This window comes from Eumetopias jubatus, unplaced genomic scaffold (assembly GCF_037043125.1).
Source record: "Eumetopias jubatus isolate StellerSeaLion01/CBP00866 unplaced genomic scaffold, mEumJub1_p1.0 scaffold_2, whole genome shotgun sequence".
Lineage (NCBI taxonomy): Eukaryota > Metazoa > Chordata > Mammalia > Carnivora > Otariidae > Eumetopias > Eumetopias jubatus.
In genome coordinates this window covers 112871044-112892516 of record NW_028274808.1, presented here as the reverse complement: position 1 = coordinate 112892516, position 21473 = coordinate 112871044, and the positions used below count along the sequence as shown (strand labels likewise).

General features: G+C 42.6%; 1 protein-coding gene across 1 annotated transcript in view; it reads left to right on the top strand.

Moving 5' to 3' along the window:
* Window positions 1–435: 435 nt before the first annotated feature.
* MCUB (mitochondrial calcium uniporter dominant negative subunit beta) overlaps window positions 436–21473 on the top strand; it is a 93957-nt gene continuing 72919 nt past the window's right edge. Inside the window, 1 exon segment of the mRNA XM_028121327.2 lies at window positions 436–695. Within this exon segment, the coding sequence (XP_027977128.2) occupies window positions 597–695 (99 nt within the window). The 5' untranslated portion in view covers window positions 436–596.

Here is a 21473-nt window from a genome sequence, read left to right as displayed (position 1 = left end):
GCATAAGCCTCGGAGACAACTGACGCGTGGAGCCTTGGGGACCTGCTTCTCTCCCCCTTTCCCACTCGGTCCTGGAGACTAACTCCCAGAGGGTTCCCGCCTGCGTCTCTCCAGGTCCCGGAGGCTCTCCTCTCCTCACCCCCACTCATCCCTGCCCCGTGGGCGGGAACGGAGACGCTAAGTCCCCAGAATTAACGGTGGGTGTTGAAATCAACAGCCCCCAAGGTGTGATCGCAAACTCTCGTTTATTCCAGAAGGGGCTTCCACGGGAAAAAGAGGTGTACGCCACGCATTCGCGCTGCCCGTCGAAATCTAAGATGGGGGAGGGCGGTTCACTAGCGCCCCGCCCCTTTTTCCTCTTTTTTCCGTCGGAGGAGAGAAAACAGTTTGGCGCCGGGCGCTTACACAGAGCCTCTGGAAGCGGGACACACCCTCCCCTTAGCCCTCCCCCCGCCCGGCGGCGCGGCGCGGCGCGGCGCGGGGAGGCGGGGGCTGGCGGGAGGCGCGGGCCGGGCTGCACGCACTGAGAGCGCGCACTGCTAGCCTCGGGGCGCTGGCTGGCTGACTTGTGCGGGAGCCCGCGTCTGGGCAGGATAATGCTTCTGAGGGGCGCCTGCACGCGGCGCCCGCGGTTGCTGCCGATCCCCGGACCCCGGGGCCGAGCGCGTCCGCGGCCGCGAACGCCGATGCCTCAGGTGAGACAGAGCCCGGCTCCGGGGGCCGGGGGGCGGCTGGAAAAGTTTGCGTAGGGAAACTTGAGCGGGAGCGAAAGCCGAGCGGCTGGCAAGTTCACCGCGTTTTGCTGGCCCTCCGGCTGCGCGCGGGAAGACCCCGACAAGTGGGCGCCCGGGCCGCAGACATGGGTTCCCAGGTCTGCAGGCGCAGTCACGCCCAGCGGCCGAGGGAAGGCGAGGCTGGGGCGGCGAGGAGGAGCATCACCTCCGTCAAGTTGGGGTGCGGGGACCACGGGGAGGCGCCTCAGGGAGCAGCAGAATCTCTCCGGGAGGCAGTTTCTCCGCGGCCAAAACGCGCTCCGGAGGAAGTTTTCAGAGTCCCTTTGCCGTCGGCTCGGTCATGGGTGGGGAGAGGGGCTCAGGAAACGATGGAGCACAGTGACTGCCCCGAGTGTGCACTGTCGTAGGGAAGTGAAATCTCCAGTCTGAAAACCACCAGCCCCTCCCTTCTAAAGGGGGAAGAAAAACTCGCGTTTTGTTATGAGACACGGGTGAATCATGAGTGTGTGTCGGTGAGTAACAGCGGGCCTGACACAGTTGTATTGTGGCCTGGGTAGAACCGTTGCTGGGAGGAAAGAGAAGAGAGTGGATGTGCACTAGAAAAGACAGAGGGGAAAATGCTGCGTGCAACTCGGATTGGGATGGAGCCCGACAGGAGCCCTAACTGAGCCTGATGAGGAAAGACAGCCCATTAAAAAGAGCCTTCCAGGGGGCACCTGGGTGGCTCAGTTGGTTAAGCGACTGCCTTCGGCTCAGGTCATGATCCTGGAGTCCCGAGATCGAGTCCCACATCGGGCTCCCTGCTCAGCAGGGAGTCTGCCTCTCCCTCTGACCCTCTTCCCTCTCGTGCTCTCTCTCATTCTCTCTCTCTGAAATAAATAAATAAAATCTTAAAAAAAAAAAGCCTTCCAGGTGCGTGTGGTTGGGGAGCGCGTTGTTTCTGAGTTTTAATTCTCAGCCTCCCTCCCCCCATTAGATTAGTTTCAGATTGTTAAAGAGAAAAATACGTTTAGCTCCGCAGTTTGCAAGAAAAACAAAAGCCATGCCATTATCTTGTCACTTTCACTTCCTGTGTTTTTTTTCTCCAGCTATTTCAGGGCTTCACAGTTTTGAATGCTGGAGGAAATATTTAAATACATATTTAAAATTCTCTCCCCGAGTGTTTGAGAGAGAATGAGGAAGGGCATTTTGTTACTAACACCAAGGAAAAGGGGCAAACTCCTTAAAATGATACTTAGCAGTAAATTGGAGAGAGGGGCTTCCACTTTATGAAATTGTACTTTATTAGAAAGTGTTGTACTTCTCGGTCAAAAATATACTAAACAGTGAAACAAGCCCAACACAAGGAGCCCCCTTCACTATACCACCATTTAAACATAAATGATTAATTTTGTTTTCTATTAAGTCCATTTAACATCTGGAGTAGAATTGTTACAGAGCTGGCTGCCCTTTCTCAAATTATCATCTCTAAGCCCCTTTCTCCATATTTCCCACCAGATGCTATTCCCACCTGGTGCCACTGCATGCCCCAGCAGGAATATGGATGCCCTTTAAAAAAAAGAAAATGATACAGTGGGGCTTATTAGGCTTAATCATAGGGGAACACTCGTTAGTACTTCGCCTCTAGGTAATCATCTTAAGCCTTACATTGGCTTGTTTCTAATTTGCAGATATTTGTTTTACGTTTTGACTGTCCATCCTATTAAGTCAATTTACTGAACTTTAGAAGTGGAAATGCTTCCATCATTTTACTTCATAAAAGACCCCTGAAAGAAGAAGGACAAGCCTGTGAGTTGGCTTCTTTATAGTTCGCCTCTTTGAAATCATACCATAAAGAAACTGACAAATATCCTGGCCACTTAGGAGTTTTAGTTAGGACTACTAAACCATTTTCTACAAATTCTATTAACTGGCCGTGGGGACATTTTTCACTCAAAGTCTGTTTTGTGGTCTCCCCATGTGATATGAAAAGTCCTATGGCTAAAGACAAGTATTTTATATATTTTTGCCACATTCAGACCCCTAGCATCCATGAAAACAGGAAAAACACAACAAAAGTGATATTTGCAACCCCACAGCTCATAAAATCTTAGCTTGCAAGGACTTGTCATTGATAGTAGCTCAAGTAAGCATTCCCAATTATATTTGACCTTTTCTGAAAGTATGAGTGTGCTCTAATTTATAGGAGGATTTGGTAATTTTGGAAAATAGACAATTCTCATCCTTCATATGGTAGGTAAGTCTGTCAGTATTTTTTGGGTGGGAAAAAGTTTGTCAACATGGATACACTTTGTATACCAGAATTGTTTTTTAAAGAACGCATTTAATCTGAAGCATAAGCGAGCAAGAGCATGTCGTGTTACCTTTAGCCAAGGCATGGCCCGGTGTCTATGGTCACGATCCAGTGTCAGCATCTCTGCTTGTCAGCAGCACACTGGCTGAGGCTGAGCGGTTGTCAGGGCAATCCATGGCTCCTGCTGGTCTTTCTGTTCTGCAGGACGCAGCTTTGAGTGATGATGGCACCTGGTGAATTATCTCTAAACAGAAAGCCCTTACCTAATTGTGCCTTTCTTAACTCGGGTTTTCTGCTGCTTAGTTTGAAAACCTCCCTGGTAAGATTTCAGGCCCCCAGGACAGCATTTGAGTCTCTACATAAGCTGTGTTTAAAACTTAAAAAAATCAAGTGTACTTTGCAGAGAAGTTTGGGTATGCTTTTTTTTTAAACATCTGGAAACAAAGCAGTATAGCAATACATGTTTTCATTCCACCACCAGATGTTAATTTAGAAATTGCTTTTGCCTTTTGAATGTAGGTCAATCCCATTTGACACTTGACTCCCATTCTGCCTCTTGTGTTTGTAACTAGGGCACTGTACTCTGTAATACTGGTTTCAGAGCGCTCTCCTGAGGAGGGTGTTTAGTTGTACCTTGGAGTTTGTACTTAAGTTATAGAAGACATTGGGGCAAGGTCATTCTAGACCAGTTTGTTAAACATTACTGTCTTCCCAGTGCTTAGGTATTAGTATTAGTGCTCAGTTTTTTTTTAGATTTTACTATTTATTGCGATTTAACAAACACTATTAGTGCTGTTTTATGGCAAACTCTAAGCTAGAACATAATTTTGTGTCTTGGCAGATAAACACTTGTGGAATGAGGTCCCTGTGAAACTAAGGTAGAAAACCCGAGGCAAATATTGGTTGATCTGATTGCTCTATAAACTAAATGTGTTTAGGTCATAGAATAGAAATGAGCAGCTAATTGAGGTGGTGGTAGGCGGTTGGCACTCGTGGTGGCCTTGCCACCGCAGAGCTCTCTCAACTTAGCCCCAAGTCTTTCGGTCTGTTTGGGCCTGTTGTACTCCCTTTTCAAAACAAAGAGACTTGTCTCATTGGTCCCCAAAGCCCTTTCCATCTTGAAAATTGCCATTTTGTGATTTTACCAGGGGATGTAAGGAGAGTATTGAATGAAATACTGTCAGTGTCAGAATGGTTGTCTTAATGGTTGAACAATCCTCTGTGTGATCTTAGGCAGTCACTAGAGTAGCAGCTCTACCTTGTGGTCCTAGTAACTTTTCCCTTTGAAGAGTAATTGAAATTTATTTGATCGGGTAAGCATGTCAGTATTAAGTCTCGCTCTGATCATACTGTCATCAGCAGTGTTTTCATCTGTGAAATGTTGCTTATTCAAGAGTATCTAGCATTAGAACCCTGAAACCATTATATAATAGACATCTTGAGCTAACTTGTAGGCTATAAACCAATAGATAGTAAATAGTGTTACCTCAGCCATATTCTAGAAGCATCTTCTTTTTCTTTTAAAGATTTTATTTATTTGACAGAGAGAGAGAGAGACAGCGAGAGAGGGAACACAAGCAGGGGGAGTGGGAGAGGGAGAAGCATGCTTCCCGCGGAGCAGGGAGCCTGATGTGGGGCTTGATCCCAGGACCCTGGGATCATGACCTGAGACGAAGGCAGATGCTTAACAACTGAGCCACCCAGGTGCCCCAAAGCATCTTCTTTTTAAAAAATCCCATTTAATTTACCACAGTATGAATTTTCCTGTCTTTTTAAAAATAAATATCAGCTTTCTGTTCTCTGAGCCGCATACATCTGAGTTCAGACTGCATGGAATCCCTCACCCAAACGTTTTTACTGAATTTCCCACATTAGCATACCTTTAAAAAAAACAGCCCTATGAAACATGTAGTCAGTTAAAAGGTTAAGAGGACCCCCAGAAGAAATTGCTGTCTAGTCTTAGTATTCAAGTCGCTGGTTTCTCCTGCCCAGATGCTGGGTTTATTGTACCAGCAGTGAAATGAGTGTGTAGCCAGTGCTATTCTCCCTGTGCACTGGCTGCCAGAAAGCCTAGAGTCCGATTTTCAACCCACCTTCTAACAAATGTGAAATGAAAAGCATTTTATGTGTTTACCATATTCATGGTTTCATCGTCTCTACCTTCATTTTTTTTCCCTCCATTCACATCCTCACCCATTTTTTCTGAAATTGTCCTTTAATGGGAAAATGTGCATAAATAACTTTTTTTTAAGAGTTTATCTGAGAGAGAGTGTGCACGAGAGTGAGAGCGCACAAATTGGGGGGGGGGGACACAGAGGGAGAAGCAGACTCCCCCGCTGAGCAAGGAGAGCCTGACTTGGGACTAGATCCCATCATGACTTGAGCTGAAGGCGGATGCTTAATCAACTGAGCCACCCAGGCACCCCGCATAAATAAGGTTTTAAGAAATTTAAAAAATCAGCCCTTGATGTTTGAACAAATATGTTCTAAGTAGTTAATTGCGGAAGTGTGGCAAACCAGCGTCTGTCTTCACAGTCTCCTAGGGGCTTTGTGCATAGGAAGTGCTCAATAAATATTGATTGTATTGAATTCAGCTACTGTAAGAGTCTAATTTTGATGCTGTGGTTCTCTTGCTCTTTTTAATTGAGATGTAATTGACATGTATGGTTCTCTCTTAAGTGGGGTGCTGAACTTGTTTACTCGCCACCCTTTTTCCTTCTTACTACCCTCACCTGTCCCAATTCTTACTTCCTTGCGACCTCCCCTGTCCTCACCTGACTTAAAATCTAGTTTGGGTCAACTACCAGTGCCTCTAAATCTCTTTATTCTCAGAGTTTCCTATTCCATTAACTCATAAATGGTATTACTTGATTGTACATGATTTTTATCTTAGATGTATCTTCATTATAAAGGGAATAGAGACATTGCAGTCCAGGCTTTTGTTTGACAGCTCTTTTGGGGGCTAATGAGATTTCTTTTTTATTTTTTTTAAAGATTTTTTTTTTTAATTTGTGTGAGAGAGAGAGAGAGTGCAAGTGTGTGCACAAGTGGGGGAGGGAGAAGCAGACTCCCCGCTGAGCAAGGAGCCCAATGTGGGGCTTGATCCCAGGGCCCTGGGATCATGACCTGAGCTGAAGGCAGATACTTAACCGACTGAGCCACCCAGGCATCCCGGGGATAGATTTCTATTCAGGATTCACAATACTGGTAAGAAATGATGTATGAAAACTACACTATAAACAAAGTTTACTGAAGAGAATTTCTCAGTAGGTTTCAGGGCAAGAAATAGGGAGCCATGAAAAGAGTAACAAGGGATGGAGCCGGAGTTGAAATGTTTATAGCCTGTGAGCAGAAACAAGAAGTGACATGAAACATTAAACCTCCTATCAAGAAATGGATAGGTGCGCAAAGCTTTATTGTGGCAACTTTAGGTAGGAAAAAGTCTTCCTGATCGGCAAGGGTCATCCCACAAGTAGGTGTTGTACCTGAGGGTCTTTTGATACTTACTAGATGGAGAGATGGTTTGGTTTATAGCTGCTGTGAACACGAGTGGTAATCCCACTATATTTAATTCCACTGGGAACTCTCAATTATTTTGTTGTAGGAATGCTTTTATAATGAACCATTGCTTAAATCACATTTCTGGGACTTGATGAATTAGCTTATTTTTAACCTCTTAGGCATAACGGTAAATAAATTGTCCTGAATCTGGTTGGAGGAAGGAAGAAGTTACTCTTTTTGACAAATCCTTGTTTTTCTGACTGTGCGTGTGTGCGTATTCATGTGTGGCTCTCTCTTGTTAAATATTTTGTTTGTTTTTGATATGAGTTTCCCCAGTAGGCTGAATAGGTTATTTGAAGAGAGGATTTTAAAAGGTGTTTGATGAATAACTGCTCTTTGCACCAGTAATGCAGCTGGAATATAAGTGTACATTTTTATTAGAGAGGCTGATGGTATTGTGACCACAAACCTGAAAAAACATTGTTTTAGACAATGTCTGCAAACAGATCAACGTAGCATTGGCTCTCTAAGCCCTTGCTAGGGGATATTTGTGATGACATTTTACAGTCTGATGACTCATTTCTGCAAGTCTGCTTTGAGAATGTTTCAGATAATATATAATAAAGCAATTTCCACTTTTTAAGAGAAAGTATGGTTTCTTTTGACCTTGTAAATTATCCTTTTATGGGTTGGTTATTCATGAAACCAAGGTAAGAAAGCTTTAAAACTTAAGCTACAGGGGCGCCTGGGTGGCTCAGTCGTTAAGCATCTGCCTTCGGCTCAGGTCATGATCCCAGGGTCCTGGGATCGAGCCCCGCGTCGGGCTCCCTGCTCCGCGGGAAGCCTGCTTCTCCCTCTCCCACTCCCCCTGCTTGTGTTTCCTCTCTCGCTGTGTTTCTCTCTGTCAAATAAATAAAATCTAAAAAAAAAAAAAAAACCCCAAAAAACATAAGCTACAATTGATCCAGAAATCCAGTGGCCTCATCCCTTCTGTCCTACTTTCTACTCCGTGCCTTCCGTGTCCTGTAATTGTGTCTGTGATGTTCCCTGGGTAGCATTGACGCACACACACACCCAAATCACCCTTCCTTCACTCTCCTGAATTCTGCACTTCCCCCCAGGGCTGAGTTCCAGTACCCACCCACCCACTGCACGGATCCCCATTTTGCTGAGGTCCACAGGTCTGTGCCAGCAGAATTAACCACGTTCTTTTTTCCTCTCCCACGACACTTACAGCATCCCGCCATGTGTTCTCGTTGTGCTCATATGGTTTTCCCACCTGGATTCTCTCAGCACTTTGTGGTCAGAACTCTTTCTCCTCACCTCTGATGGCCTCGGCCCTGCCACAGTAGGTGCATAATACATGCTTGTCGGGTAGAGGGTGAGTGGACGGATGACCGAGAACTAAATATTACATAGAGCTCCTTAATGGTGTACTTTCTCCAGGTCTTACCTTCTCAGTTTCCTCTTCTCCACTTCATCCAGCTGGGAACACATGAAGCATTCTTCCCTACTTTTTGTGATATGAACCTTGAATAATTGAAGATTTTTTAAAAGTTAATCAAAATAATCTTTATGTATTGTATTTTCTGTTCAAAGGAAGCAGTAGTCTTAAATCATATCTTGGTTAGTTTTATTTCAGATATGCTTTCAAATCAGGAATTTTAAAGGATATGATTAACATAACCTAATGAAGCATAAATTAAGTGCAGCCTGGTGTGTAAGGATGTGCGTTTTCTTGGCTGTTTTTTTTTCTTTTATTGAGGTATATGACCTACAATGTTAGATTCATTTCAGGCATACAACATAAGTGATTTGATATTTGTATATGTTTTGTAAAACAGTCACCACGATAAGTGTAGCTAACATCTGTCACCATACATAGTTACAGAAGTTTTTTCTTGTGATGAGATCTTTTAAGATTTAGTCTCTTAGCAACTTTCAAATACGCACTACAGTGCTATTAACCAGAGTCGCCATGCTATGTGTTGCATCTTGTGCGTTACATCCCCGTGACATGTATTTTTATAACTGGAAGTCTGTATCTTTTGACCATCTTCACCCATTTCACCTGTCCCCCATCTCTGGCAACCACCAGTCTGTTCTCTGTATCTATGAACTTGTTGGGGTTTTTTTTGTTTTGTTTTTTGTTTTTTTCTTTTTTAGATTCCACATATGAGTGACATCACTTGATATTTGTCTTTCTCCGAGAGCAGACACTATTTCACTTAGCATAATGTCCTCAAGGTCCACCCATGTTACTGCAGATGGCAAGATTTCATTCTTTTTTATGGCTGGATAATACTCCATTGTGTGTGTACACCACATTTTCTTTATTCATCTATCAGTGTACACTTAGGTGGTTTGTTTCCATATCTTGGCTATTGTAAATAATGTTGCAGTGGACATGGGGCTGCATATATCTTTTCAAGTTAGTGGTTTTGTTTTCTTCAGATATATACCCAGAAATGGAATTTCTGAATCATGTGATAATCCTGTTTTTAATTTTTTTGAGGACTCTCCATACTATTTTCCATAGGGGCTGCACCAATTTACATTCCTGTCTGCCGTGCACAAGAGTTCCCTTTTCCTTACCTCCTTGTCAGCACTTGTTAATTCTTTTTCAGTAATTGTCTTGGCTGTTCTTAAAGTGTGGTGTTGATTTAGGACGGTTGTTTACGTGTGAGGAAGGTAGCACTTGTCTCCATAGACAAGGGCTTTCCTAAATGGGATTCTTAAAGTGTTAGATCATACTAGTTTTAGACTTATAAAGTGAGGTTTTGGGATTGCCAAAATTATTAGTGTTGGTACTAAAAGCTCAATCATTAAAACTTAAATAATTTAGAATATTTAAAAATCAATGATAAAAATGTTTATTTGTAAGATGTAGCTCCTGGGCAAAGTATAAGTTTTTTTTTTTTAAAGATTTTATCCACCCATTTGACAGAGAGAGACACAGCGAGAGAGGGAACACAAGCAGGGGGAGTGGGAGAGGGAGAAGCAGGCCTCCTGCGGAGCAGGGAGCCCGACGCGGGACTCCATCCCAGGACCCTGGGATCACGACCCGAGCCGAAGGCAGACGCCCAATGACTGAGCCACCCAGGCACCCCGGCAAAGTATAAGATTAACCCTTTGGAAAATAAACCCCAAAGAAAAGAATATAATTTTTGATGTTAGGAAACTTGCAGGTCCTTTCCTGTAACCACCTTTTTATTGCTATTCCAGAAGTGGGGCATACTCTACTTTGGAGCGTGGAGTTGCCATGAGTAAGATTACCATCTATTGGTCTTGCAGAGCTTAGGGGCTGATTAAGGGAGGTAGCAAATATTTTACATCTTTGGGCGTATGTATGTTTGTGTTTCTTATTCTGCCAGTGCTTGTGGTGCTAAATGAATAAGATAGTTGCCATTGTCTTTATGAGAAATGATGCTGGTCTATACCACATGTTGATTATCTTTTTTAAAATTATGTTATTTTTTAAAGATTTTATTTGAGAGAGAGAGAGAGCACAAGCAGGGGGAGCATCAGAGGGAGACGGAGAAGCAGGCTCGATCCCAGGATTCTGAGATCATGACCTGGGCCTAAGGCAGATGCCTAACCGACTGAGCCACCCAGGCGCCCCTTGATCAACGTTTTATGTTGAGGTCCAGATAGTGATCTGGGCTTTGCATCCTATTGTCCGTGTCACCACTAACTCAGCTCTGGCATTGTAATGGGAAAGCAGTTACAGACAATATATAAATGAATAGGTGTGACTGTTTTCCAATAAACTTTATTTTAAAAAATGGCAAGAGGTCAGATTCGGCCCATAGGTCATAGTTTGCCACCTCCTGGCCTGTAGACAGTATACCAGGACTTTGGGCAGTAGTAATAGAGATGCTGTGCTAGAAGATGAATCTGGGTCTGGCAATCCAGTGTGTGTATAGTGGGACGAGGTAAGTGAGCACAGAACTAAGGACCAATCATGAAGTCATGGTTACTGTACATGGAGCTGGAAGAACAGGAACTAGAACAATGGGAAGAACAAAAGGAAGAATGTGAAGACGTATAGGTGTTCAGCAGATTTCAGTAGATTAGGGTTCTACCTAATCACGAGGCCACAGTGCCTGGCAGGCTCGAGAGAAAGAAGAGAATGGAAAGACTGGGACTAAGATGATGAGTTGCTGTCTGAAGGCAGGGGAACAATCAGTCCTGTGGTGAGTTCTAATTCAGTAACATGATGGGTGAAGAAGTGAAGACTTGAGTAAGGAATGTTCGAGAAGCAGTGCATTGGCACACGCATTTATTCCAGAGGGTTTGTTTCTCTTTGGAATTATCATTAAACCAGGGGTACCATTTACCTTTAATCTGAATCCACCATTAGAATTTACAGTCCATGTGTATGTACTGTTTTTCCTTTCTCAAATCATTTTCTAAATGAATATTATCTCTGTTGGTTAGAATAAGCTACAAGGTTCAGCTTTTGCTGACACAAAAGACCCAACAGTAATTAAACGCAGTTTTTAAGCTAAGTTTTTCCTCTCTAGGCAGTGGTTCTGAGGTGAATTTTGTAGCACTAGCTCTGCTCCACACGGTCATTCAGGGACCCTAAGCTGACCATTTTCTCTGTCCTCGTCAACCTGTGGACCGTAGGACTGTTTTGTTTTGCTTTTGTACTTGCAGGGTGTTAATGTGCGAGGTTGGTGATATCACATAACACCCATGCTCACATTCCATTGAATATTTCATTGACTATGTCAGATGGCCACTTTTAGCTACAAGGGGGCTGAGAGATGTAGTCCTGGCAGGGAGCCACATTCCAGCTAAAACTTGATTAGTGTGGAAGGAGGGAGATGGATTTCCTTGGACATCTAGCTGTTTCTGCTGCAGGCCCCTTGGCCAGAAACAGGAGAGTTTTGCATTTTGTGGGCACTGAATTTCCAAGGCTCTATTGAGCTTGGTTATATGTGTTCCTCAGCAATAGATATTTATAGGGAAGCTTTATTTCTTTCTGGAAAACTTAAAAAGGAAATGATGGAAATGCAGCATTTTTAATTTGGGCTAGAACAGGAACATTTGACAGCTTGTTAGGTTCGTTATATGTCCTTGGGGCCGTAGCTTAATAGGAAAGGGTGTAGTCTCACTTGTACACTCTAAGTCTAGGGAGAGAAGTAAGTTCTGATGATTCAGTTAGGAGCTGAAGCCAGAATTCAAGTTTATGCAGTGACACTTGATAAGGAGGGAAAAAAAACTAGAGAGTACTGACAGTATGGTTTTAGGGAAGGACTTCGTTTAGAGGAATTGTGATGATTAATAGATAAAAATTATAAAAGTACCATGCATATCTAGTATATGAATTTAATTGCATTTTTTAGGCTAGCCTGTTAGAAATATGGTCTAAAAAAGGGAAAAAGTTTTTTAAAGGGCAATCTTAATTACTTAGGACTCTTGAAAAATGCTGTGTTTTAGAATGAAATATAGCTTAGTATATAACATATTGAGAATAATCCATTGTAATTCAGGGTATATTCAGAAAGAGTTTTATTAATATGACCTTTTATAATGTCTCCTTACCACATTATTTACTTAATTGCCTTTCTTTGGCTTATACGCTGGCTTTTTAATTTTAATTTGTCAGGCTTGGATATCATTGTTGATCATCTGGGTTTTTTGGTTTGTTTTTTTAAGTGTTACTTATTTCAGTAATCTCTACACCCCACATGGGGCTCAAACTCCTCATAGCTGGCCCTGAGATCAAGAGTCCCATGCCCTTCTGACTGAGCCAGCCAGGTGCTCCCACTGTTGATCAGTCTTGAATGCATTACTTTGATTAGCTTTGAGATATAAGAAATGTTTTCCTTTCCCATTTGCTTTTCATGTACTTCAGTATAATTATTGTTTTAGATCATGAAATGACTAGATTACCATAGATCCTTATGCATGTCTTGAGCTTGGACACTGTATTTAATTGTCCATGAAACATTAATAAGGCTTTAATGAAACAGTTGTCCAAAGGGCTAAAGTATACAATATGTATTATGTAGAAACACATATAATTGGAAATACGTAATACTGTTATCACTGATCTGAACATATTATAATATTAATGGCACCTGTGCCTTAGCCCGGTGTTGTTACAACATGAATGATCCTGCTGCATCCTGCATCAGGGCATTATGGTTTGTCTCTGAGTCAGTACGTCAGAAGGGACACTGACAAGCTGGTGGGGAGGGAGATACCTCCAGAGGAGGATTAAGATGTTGGGGATTTCTATAGAAGATGATTAAAAGGGCTGGATATTCTTAATCTGGTGAAAAGAAAGCAAAGAAGAAGTAAATCTTTGTTTTCAAATATATAAGAAGGTTTCTTGTGAAAGAAAGTTGTTATCCTTTGTTGCTTCAGAATGAGGAAAATCACCTGAGATTGGGCAGACTAGTAGGTAAGCAGAGCTCAGCTCTGTTTAAGAAACTATTTGTATCTGTTCTGGCTGTTCACGCATGTATGGACTGCTTCTTAAAGCACAGGACTTTTAAGTTACTAGAAGAACTCGGGCAGATGCCAGAGAAGGACTGCTGGAGCCTGCTCAATGAACACAGCTGACCAGAGCTAGGAAGCAGAGCCTCTTTTCCTCCTCCAGTGTCTCTCTAGTGCCCCCTACTGACAAAACTTTAGTGCCCGCCGGCAGACAGAAACTATTTAAAGGGCCCAGATCCATTTTCACAGAGAAGTCAAAAAGGTTGAATTTGGAGCCTGCTGGAAGTAAGTTGATAACCATCCCAGGTGGGATGAGGCAACACCTGTGCAGTACTTGAAAGGGACAGCTGCTGTCATGGGCATAGCCAACCTGGCAAAGCTAAGGTGCGATGGGAGACAAGAGGCCAGACCATGGCTGGGACACTGGTTAAAGGGGTGGTAATTTTGGATACGATACTGTGCTTATAGTATAGATCAGAAATCAAGGAAGCAGCACTTGACTGTTCCAGGAACACACAGTCCAACCCACAGAGGAACAGATAAGACAGCCCCCCACCCCCCAAAAAAGTGCTTGAGGACGTTAGAGTGAGCAAGTAGGAAGATAAGGGGTGTATGATTGAGAAGCCAAAAAGTAGGCTTGAGAAGAGTTAGTTGGGATCTGGTTCAGGTCAAGGTCAAAATGGGAGGTCAGCTGAGGTGACCTGTAAGGTTCCTTTCATTGCTAATGTTCTGGGGGTCCCTTAGGTCTGCAGTCTTTGATATCTGTCCCAAAGTCAGAAACTGCTTGAGTCTGGAGATTGATAAAGTTGGCTAAAAATTAGTCATTATCTATTGTTGTCCACTCCTTACTCTCTGCCTTCTCTACCAAGAAAAACCTTTGGATTGTTAGAGTGTAATGACTATTTAGTTGTGGTGGTTTGTGTTTTGGCCCTTTATATAGTAGTATTCTTTCTGTAGAGGTTTGGGTTTGGTATGTTTGCTGTGGGTTCTTGCCTGGAAGTCACCCACCCGGTGTGGTACTCGTAACTGCATCAGTCTGAGCTTAAGCCCAGATCTTCTGCTAACAGGTTATAGCTCTTTCTTTGTATATGAAATTCACTTTGTAATGAATCCAGGCAGTTTCATTTATTTAGTTTATTCCATTTAGGAAGGACTGTGCCACATTTAATTAGTAAAGTCTGAATTTGTGCCAGTGACTAAGCATTGTAATCAACAGTTGTTGTTATGCTTGCAATTGTATGAAATCATCCAAGTCTGACCTGTCGGAGAGAAATTACATAACTTGACTTTACCTTTGGAACTGAATTAGGATGAAATATCTTAATACTGCATTTATAATTCTGCTTATTTAAAACTATTAGGCATTAGAAAAGGTTTTTCATAGGCACAACAGTGAGCATTAAAACAATTTTAGCATAGTAATGTTACTGGTTTTGAAACTTTAGAAAACATCTTCGTGGTGCTAGTCATCTTTCTCAGGTGTCTTCCCTGCTCTTAAATACAAGCTTACAGCACAGTTGGCCATCTTAGTAGGACGTGACTTGCATTTAACTGGTCACCTGACCCAGGAATTTGGAATGGGGTTTAAGGTTGCCATCCCTGTTGGCTGCTCTTTTCAATAGTGGGTTGTTCACTTGGAGCTGGTCGGTAATGATCATTTTCTACCTTGGGGACTAGGAAACGGTGAAAATCATTTTGTAGTGATAAAGCAGAACAATGCTGACATGTAGAGAAAAGGAGAAATAAAATACGGTCAAGAGGACTCACCAACCTCAATATGACACTCCAGTCCCTGGTCCATTCCCAAGGTGTAATTAAATCCTTCCATTGAGGCTCTTGAGAGATACCCCTTTGCCCTTAGAGTAAATTCCATCCTCAATTAAGCTAAGTCAAGTAGATGTTTGTTCCTTTCATCCAAATAGCACATATATACATGAAGATCATTCAAACTTATTTTTTTTTAGATTTTATTTATTTATTTGACAGAGAGAGAGCAAGAGCAGGAACACAAGCAGGGGGAGTGGGAGAGGGAGAAGCAGGCTTCCCGCGGAGCAGGGAGCCCGATGCAGGGCTCGATCCCAGGACTCTGGGATCATGACCCGAGCCGAAGGCAGATGCCCAACGACTGAGCCACCCAGGCGCCCCCAAACTTATTTTAAAAAACCCACTAAGAGGGGCGTCTGAGTGGCTCAAATGGTTAAGCGTCTGCCTTCGGCTCAGGTCATGACCTCCAGGTCCTGGGATAGAGCCCCACATTGGGCTCCCCACTCAGCAGGGAGTCTGCTTCTCCTTTGCCCTCTGCTTCTACCCTTGCTTATACCCTGTCTCTCTCAAATGAATAAATAAAATCTTTAAAAAAAAATAACAGGGCGTCTGGGTGGCTCAGTTGGTTGAGCGCCTGCCTTTGGCTCAGGTCATGATCCTGAAGTCCCGGGATCGAGTCCCGCATCGGGCTCCCTGCTCAGCAGGGAGTCTGCTTCTTCCCTCTCTTGCTCTTTATCTCTCATTCTCTCTCTCTCAAATAAATAAATAAAATCTTAAAAAAAATAAAAATAAAAAAATAATAAAAAACCCACTAAGATCTCAGTAGAGAAATGGGTAAAGGGCATAAGTGATTCTCAGAAAAGGAAGTTAAAAATGCCTAATAAACATGAAAAATTGTAAGCATCACTGATAAATGAATATGAAAACAACGGGGTAATGGATACATTTTCTCTCTCTCTTTTTTTAACCTGTGAAATTGGCAGAGAAAAACAATACTCAACGTGTAAAGCATGTCCTGATGTGAGAACTCTTTCTGGACGACTAGTCAGAGTATAAAGTGATTGTATAATTCAGAATCCCAACAGGAAACAGATGGCTCAGTCAGATAAGGATAATCAGAAGAGCATTTCTACACAAAGGACTATGCACTGGGGTGTGGGTGCAGGGGAACTGCCAGAGATGGTGCAGTAAGCCTGGGCTAGTGGAGGGGGGGTGTCGGGGAAGGAGGACCCAAGACCGCCTTGAAGGGAGTAGGGACCCCCTTCGTTGAAGGACCCAGCCAGATAGTCACTCAAATTATTTCCTTATTGTTCCTTTGAACATTAACATTCATTGAAACTGGAATTGCAGAATTCTGTCTTCCTGGTCCAGGTGAAGACTTGAGGTGCTTTAGTAAATCATTTTTAATGAAGAGGCCGATGTTTTTCCAAGTCCAGCCTCTAGGTAATGTTTTCTCTCTCTCTTTTTTTTTTTTTTTGCCTGCTACTATTGTGGAGTCCCCGCTCCTTTTGTTTGGTTGATAACATGCATGATGATAGCTAATCCATGGCCTGTGCTAGACACTGGCGCCAGCTCGTTCCTCACCATCTCATTTAGCCCCCTCACCAGCGTCCTGGGAGATGGGTGCCCACGTTGCCCCCTTGTTTACTCATCACTTGAGGCAGCAGCTGAGGCTCAGACCTGGCCTGTGGCATCTCAGGCCTGCACCCCCAGCAGCCGCTCTGCTTTATTGTTGAGGGAAGTTCTCTCTCACTTTTGAAAAAGAAAAAAAGTTATAAGACTATCTTTTCAGAGTTTGATTATGCTGACTCAGTTGAAGAAGAGCTTCCAACACTGCTGAAATGTGATTATTTTGTAGTTTGAAATGGATACTTGAATCTCATAAGAGCTGTGAGATTAAACTTTGAAGTATACCACAGAGTTGACCCAGTTGTACCAGTTTCATATGGAAATTTGTTTATGGTGAAAAAGTGTAAACTTTTCCAAAACCTTTTTTAAAAGGTTTCCAAGTAAACCGCTGAGTAAAGTTCCAGTGAAACTTTTTTATTCCCTCCAAAAGAAGCAGTTGGCCTTCAAAAGAGGAACTTAACATCAGTTAATTAAAAGAGACATTAATTGTTCAAACTCAGTGGTCAGGTGTACTGAGTTCACACAGTCCAAGAATATTGGGCAAGGAACTTCAAAAGACAGTTTGGGTCCGCATCCTATTTTGTAGCAAGATTATAGCAAAATCAGAGTTAAATTTGTATATAGCTGTCTCCTGTCACTTAAAATCTATCCACCCCCCCCACAACCAGAAATAGTCCAGTGCCTTTTTTTTTTTTTTTAAGATTTATTTGACAGAGGGGGGTTGTGAGCACACGCAAGCAAGGGGGACAGGCAGCGGGAGAGGGAGAAGCAGACACCCCGCTGAGCAGGGAGCCCAATGCCGGGCTCAGTTTTGGGACTCCCAATGTGGGGCTCGATTCTGGGACCCTGGGATCATGACCTGAGCCCAAGGCAAATGCTTAACCCACTGAGCCACCCAGGTGCCCTGAAAATAGTCCAGTGTCTTAAATTTTAAAGTTATTCCCTTAAGTGATCATAAAATAATACTTAGTAATATAGTTCTTGAAATCTGAAGATGGTAGATGTATGAAAATTTGATGAAGTCACTAAGAATAACTTACTACCTAAAAGTTTAAAAATTACTTTCTATACATGCGATCTCGTGTAATCTCTCTCTAGCCTTGTCATGTGGGTAATACTCTTTTATAAATAGGAACACTAAGGCCCAGAAAAGTTAAGTAAATTATTCACATAATTAGTTGGTGGGGGAGTGAGGACTTAAATCCAGGTCCTCTGATGATGAACCCCATACTTTTTTTTTTTTTCTTAAAGAGCACGTTTTGGGGAAGGGGCTGAAGCAGAGGGAGAGGGGGAAGCAGACTCCCCACTGAGCAAGGAGCCCAGACGACCCCAGGATCCCGGGATCATGATCTCAGCTGAAGGCAGATGCTTAACCGACTGAGCCACCCAGGTGGCCCAAACCCCATACTTTTAACCAACTCTTGCAGTGCCCTAGTTTTCTTCTTTCTTTTGAAGCACAAAAATAGTAAGATAGACTTGGGCAAACCCACGATTAATCCTAAAGAGGGAGTTCTCTTTCTGGATGGTAAAAATGAACAGGACAAGTAGCAAGAAAAAGCGGCTTATTGTTTGAAGCTCCCCTGATTTTCATATCCCAGTTTCCCTCATTTGCATATGCAGATCTGGCCCCTCAGCGTCCGCTTCCAGTATTCCTTGACAAGCTCTGTTCCCTTTTCACAGATCTTCACTTTCTTTGGTAGGATGCCACTTGACCCTTGCTTCCATTGTTTTTATTGAAGTTGATGATAGAGAGCATTTGTACTTGTTCGGTTAGACTGCATGTTCTCTGAAGTCTGGGACCTTGTGTGATAACTCCATACTTTGAAATGCATTGTTCTGGTGGGGTTGATTTCTGTTTTTTTTTTTCCCTCTAGCATATTTTAGTTGTAGGGACTCTAGTTAAACCCCACATTTAAAGCAAAGTGGGACCACCATGTACAGTTGTGCAGACTTTGTCCTTGCTTAAGGGTGTTGCATCTAGGGGCGCCTGAGTGGCTCAATCATTAAGCTTCTGCCTTCGGCTCAGGTCATGATCCCCGGGTCCTGGGATCAAGCCCCGCATGGGGCTCCCTGCTCCGCGGGAAGCCTGCTTCTCCCTCACCCACTCCCCCTGCTTGTGTTCCGTCTCTGGCTGTCTCTCTCTGAGTGTCAAATAAATAAAATTAAAAAAAAAAAGTTTCAAAGAGGGTGCCTGGGTGGCTCACTTGTTAAGTGTCTGCCTTCGGCTCAGGTCATGATCCCAGGGTCCTGGGATCAAGCACCGCATGGGGCTCCCTGCTCCGCGGGAAGCTTGCTTCTCCCTCACCCACTCCCCCTGCTTGTGTTCCCTCTCTCGGTGTCTTTCTCTCTGCCAAATAAATAAATAAATAAAATCTTTAAAAAATATATCTAGGAAGGGAAGCTGACTTTTAAATACACGTGAGGGCAGCTAAGGGTCAGTGCAAAAATCCTGACCACTGCCACATAGAGGAGATTTGTATTACAGTCAGCTTTGAGTTTCTTCAGAGATTGATTCAAACATGAAGTCTGGCTGAAAATAGCAGTTAGAGGACAGAAGAAATAACCAAATTTCTGTAAAGGAACATAACAAGATTTGAAAATTACTTTTGTAACAAGCTTGAAATGAAAGTTTATGGGCAATGAGAGTATTCTCTTAAAAGATAGTTACAGGGTCGCCTGGGTGGCTCAGATGGTTAAGCGTCTGCCTTTGGCTCGGGTGGTCCTGGGTTCAAGCCCCATGTTGGGCTCTCTGCCCAGCAAGGAGCCTGCTTCTCCCTCTCCCTCTGCTATTCCCTCCACTTGTGCTCTCTGGCTCTCTCTCTCTCTGTCAAATAAATAAAATCTTAAAAAAAAAAGTTACAGATTTTAACAGGAAACAGTGATAAATGACTAATATATAAAGCTATGTTCTAAGTGTTGCATAATTACTGAGATCATAATCTTAACTTTTTCTAAGAAATGAGCTCATATAAAAATAGCAGATATCAGTCTATGCTGGAGGCTTTGTAAAAATGAATTAAATATTTAGTTCTTTTTTCAAATGTTACAAATAGTAATTTTGCTGCCTTTATTGTACTGAAAAAATTAAGCCAGTACAAATGAAAGCTTGTTTGCTATTTTGGTTGGTAGATTTGACATAATTAGAAGCTAAATCTATGTGCTTTGTGGCCATAATGTGGTCTAAAATACAGAAACTTTAAAGAGTTACATCACTATCTAAGGGACAGATCTCAAAAGGTTCTTTTGTCATTTAAGGCGTTAGTTTTTAAAAACTACTGAGTTTAGCAGAAACCTTCACCTTTCCACTTGTAGAAGGCAAATCACAATTTTGTGATGGTCTGTTTACCAAAACGTCCTAGCGGAAAGATAAGGTAGGGTTGTGGCTGAATGGGCAAGAATACATCTTTAAAATATATCCTCTATTTCTCATCTTTTAAAAATATTCATGCTAAAGGATGGCACATCAAAGTGAGGTGAAATGTTGTAGCCAGTAGACCTGTTTCTCATTCTGCTGTGGTGCTGCAAATCGCCAGGCAACTCATTCTGTTGCCTTGGGCTGCCCAAGAAACTGGGTGTGTCTACAGCGAGGAGTTTGGTGTTTGAGTCGCTGAATTCAGTTGTGTTTTTCTCTGTCAGCTAAACTGACATGTTTTCTTTTGAGTTTTTGAGGTTTGCACTCCGATGCTGCAATCGTCCACTTTTAGCAGGGTTTGAATATTGGAAATGGCCAGTGAAAGAAAATTTTGTTTTATCTTCCGCCACCCTCTATTGAAGATTGTGTCTATTTTTTTTATCCCTTATGAAGGGTTACATTTCTTAGTTCGATACTAACAAAAATTCCTCTCCTGGCAAACTGAGGCCTTTCTGCTACTAGTAAGTGCTAAGTCAGCCTGACCTTTTTTCTTGTCATGCCTCACAGAAGTTACAAGGGCCATGTTTTATGCCTCACTATTGATAGCTTTCCATAGCCCATCCCATCAGTTCTCAGCTTTTCTTTCTTTCTTTCTTTCTTTCCTTCTTTCTTTCTTTCTTTCTTTCTTTCTTTCTTTCTTTCTTTCTTTCTTTCTTTCTTTCTTTTTCTTTCTTTCTTTCTTTCTTTCTTTCTCTCTTTCTTTCTTTCTTTTTCTTTCTTTCTTTCTTTCTTTCTTTCTTTCTTTCTTTCTCTTTCTTTCTTTCTTTCTCTCTCTCTTTCTTTCTTTCTTTCTTTCTTTCTTTCTTTCCTTCTTTCTTTCTTTCTTTCTTTCTTTCTTCTTTCTTTCTTCTTTCTTTCTCTCTCTCTCTCTCTCTCTTTCTTTCTTTCTTTCTTTCTCTTTCTTCCTTTCTTTCTTTCTTGATTTTATTTATTTGACAGAGACACAGAGAGAGGGAACACAAGCAGGGGGAGTGGGAGAGGGAAAAGCAGGCTTCCCGCTGAGCAGGGAGCCCTACGTGGGGCTTGATCCCAGGAGCCTGGGACCGTGACCTGAGCCGAAGGCAGACGCCTAATGATGGAGCCACCCAGGCGGCCCTTATTTATTTTTTTAAAAATTTATTTTATTTAAAAAAAATTTTAAGTAATCTCTGTGCCTACCAGGGGGCTTGAACTTAGAGCCCCGAGATCAAGAATCACATGCTCTGGGACGCCTCAGTGGCTCAGTCGGTTAAGCGTCTGCCTTTGGCTGAGGTCATGGTCCCAGGGTCATGGGATCAAGTCCTGCATCTGGTTCCTTGGGCTCAGCAGGGAGCCTGCTTCTCCCTCTGCCTGCCGCTCCCCCTACTGGTGCTCTCACTCTCTTTCCCTCTCTCTCTCTCTGACAAATAAATAAATAAAATCTTAAAAAAAAAAATCGCATTCTCTACCGACTTAGCCAGCCGGGCTCCCCTTAGCTTTTCTAACACCTGTTTTATAAATTGTTGATGATGGGGAATTGAATGCAATATAAAGAATGATTGATAAATCATATTGCACAGACATTTTGGTTAATTTTTCATGGAATCTGATAAACTATTTTTGAAATTCATTTGGAAAAGAATAGTCAGAATTTAAAAAAAACAAGAAAGGGACTTGTCCTAACAGATGTCATCTAAGACTGTCATAATTAAGACAGTGTTGTATTGGT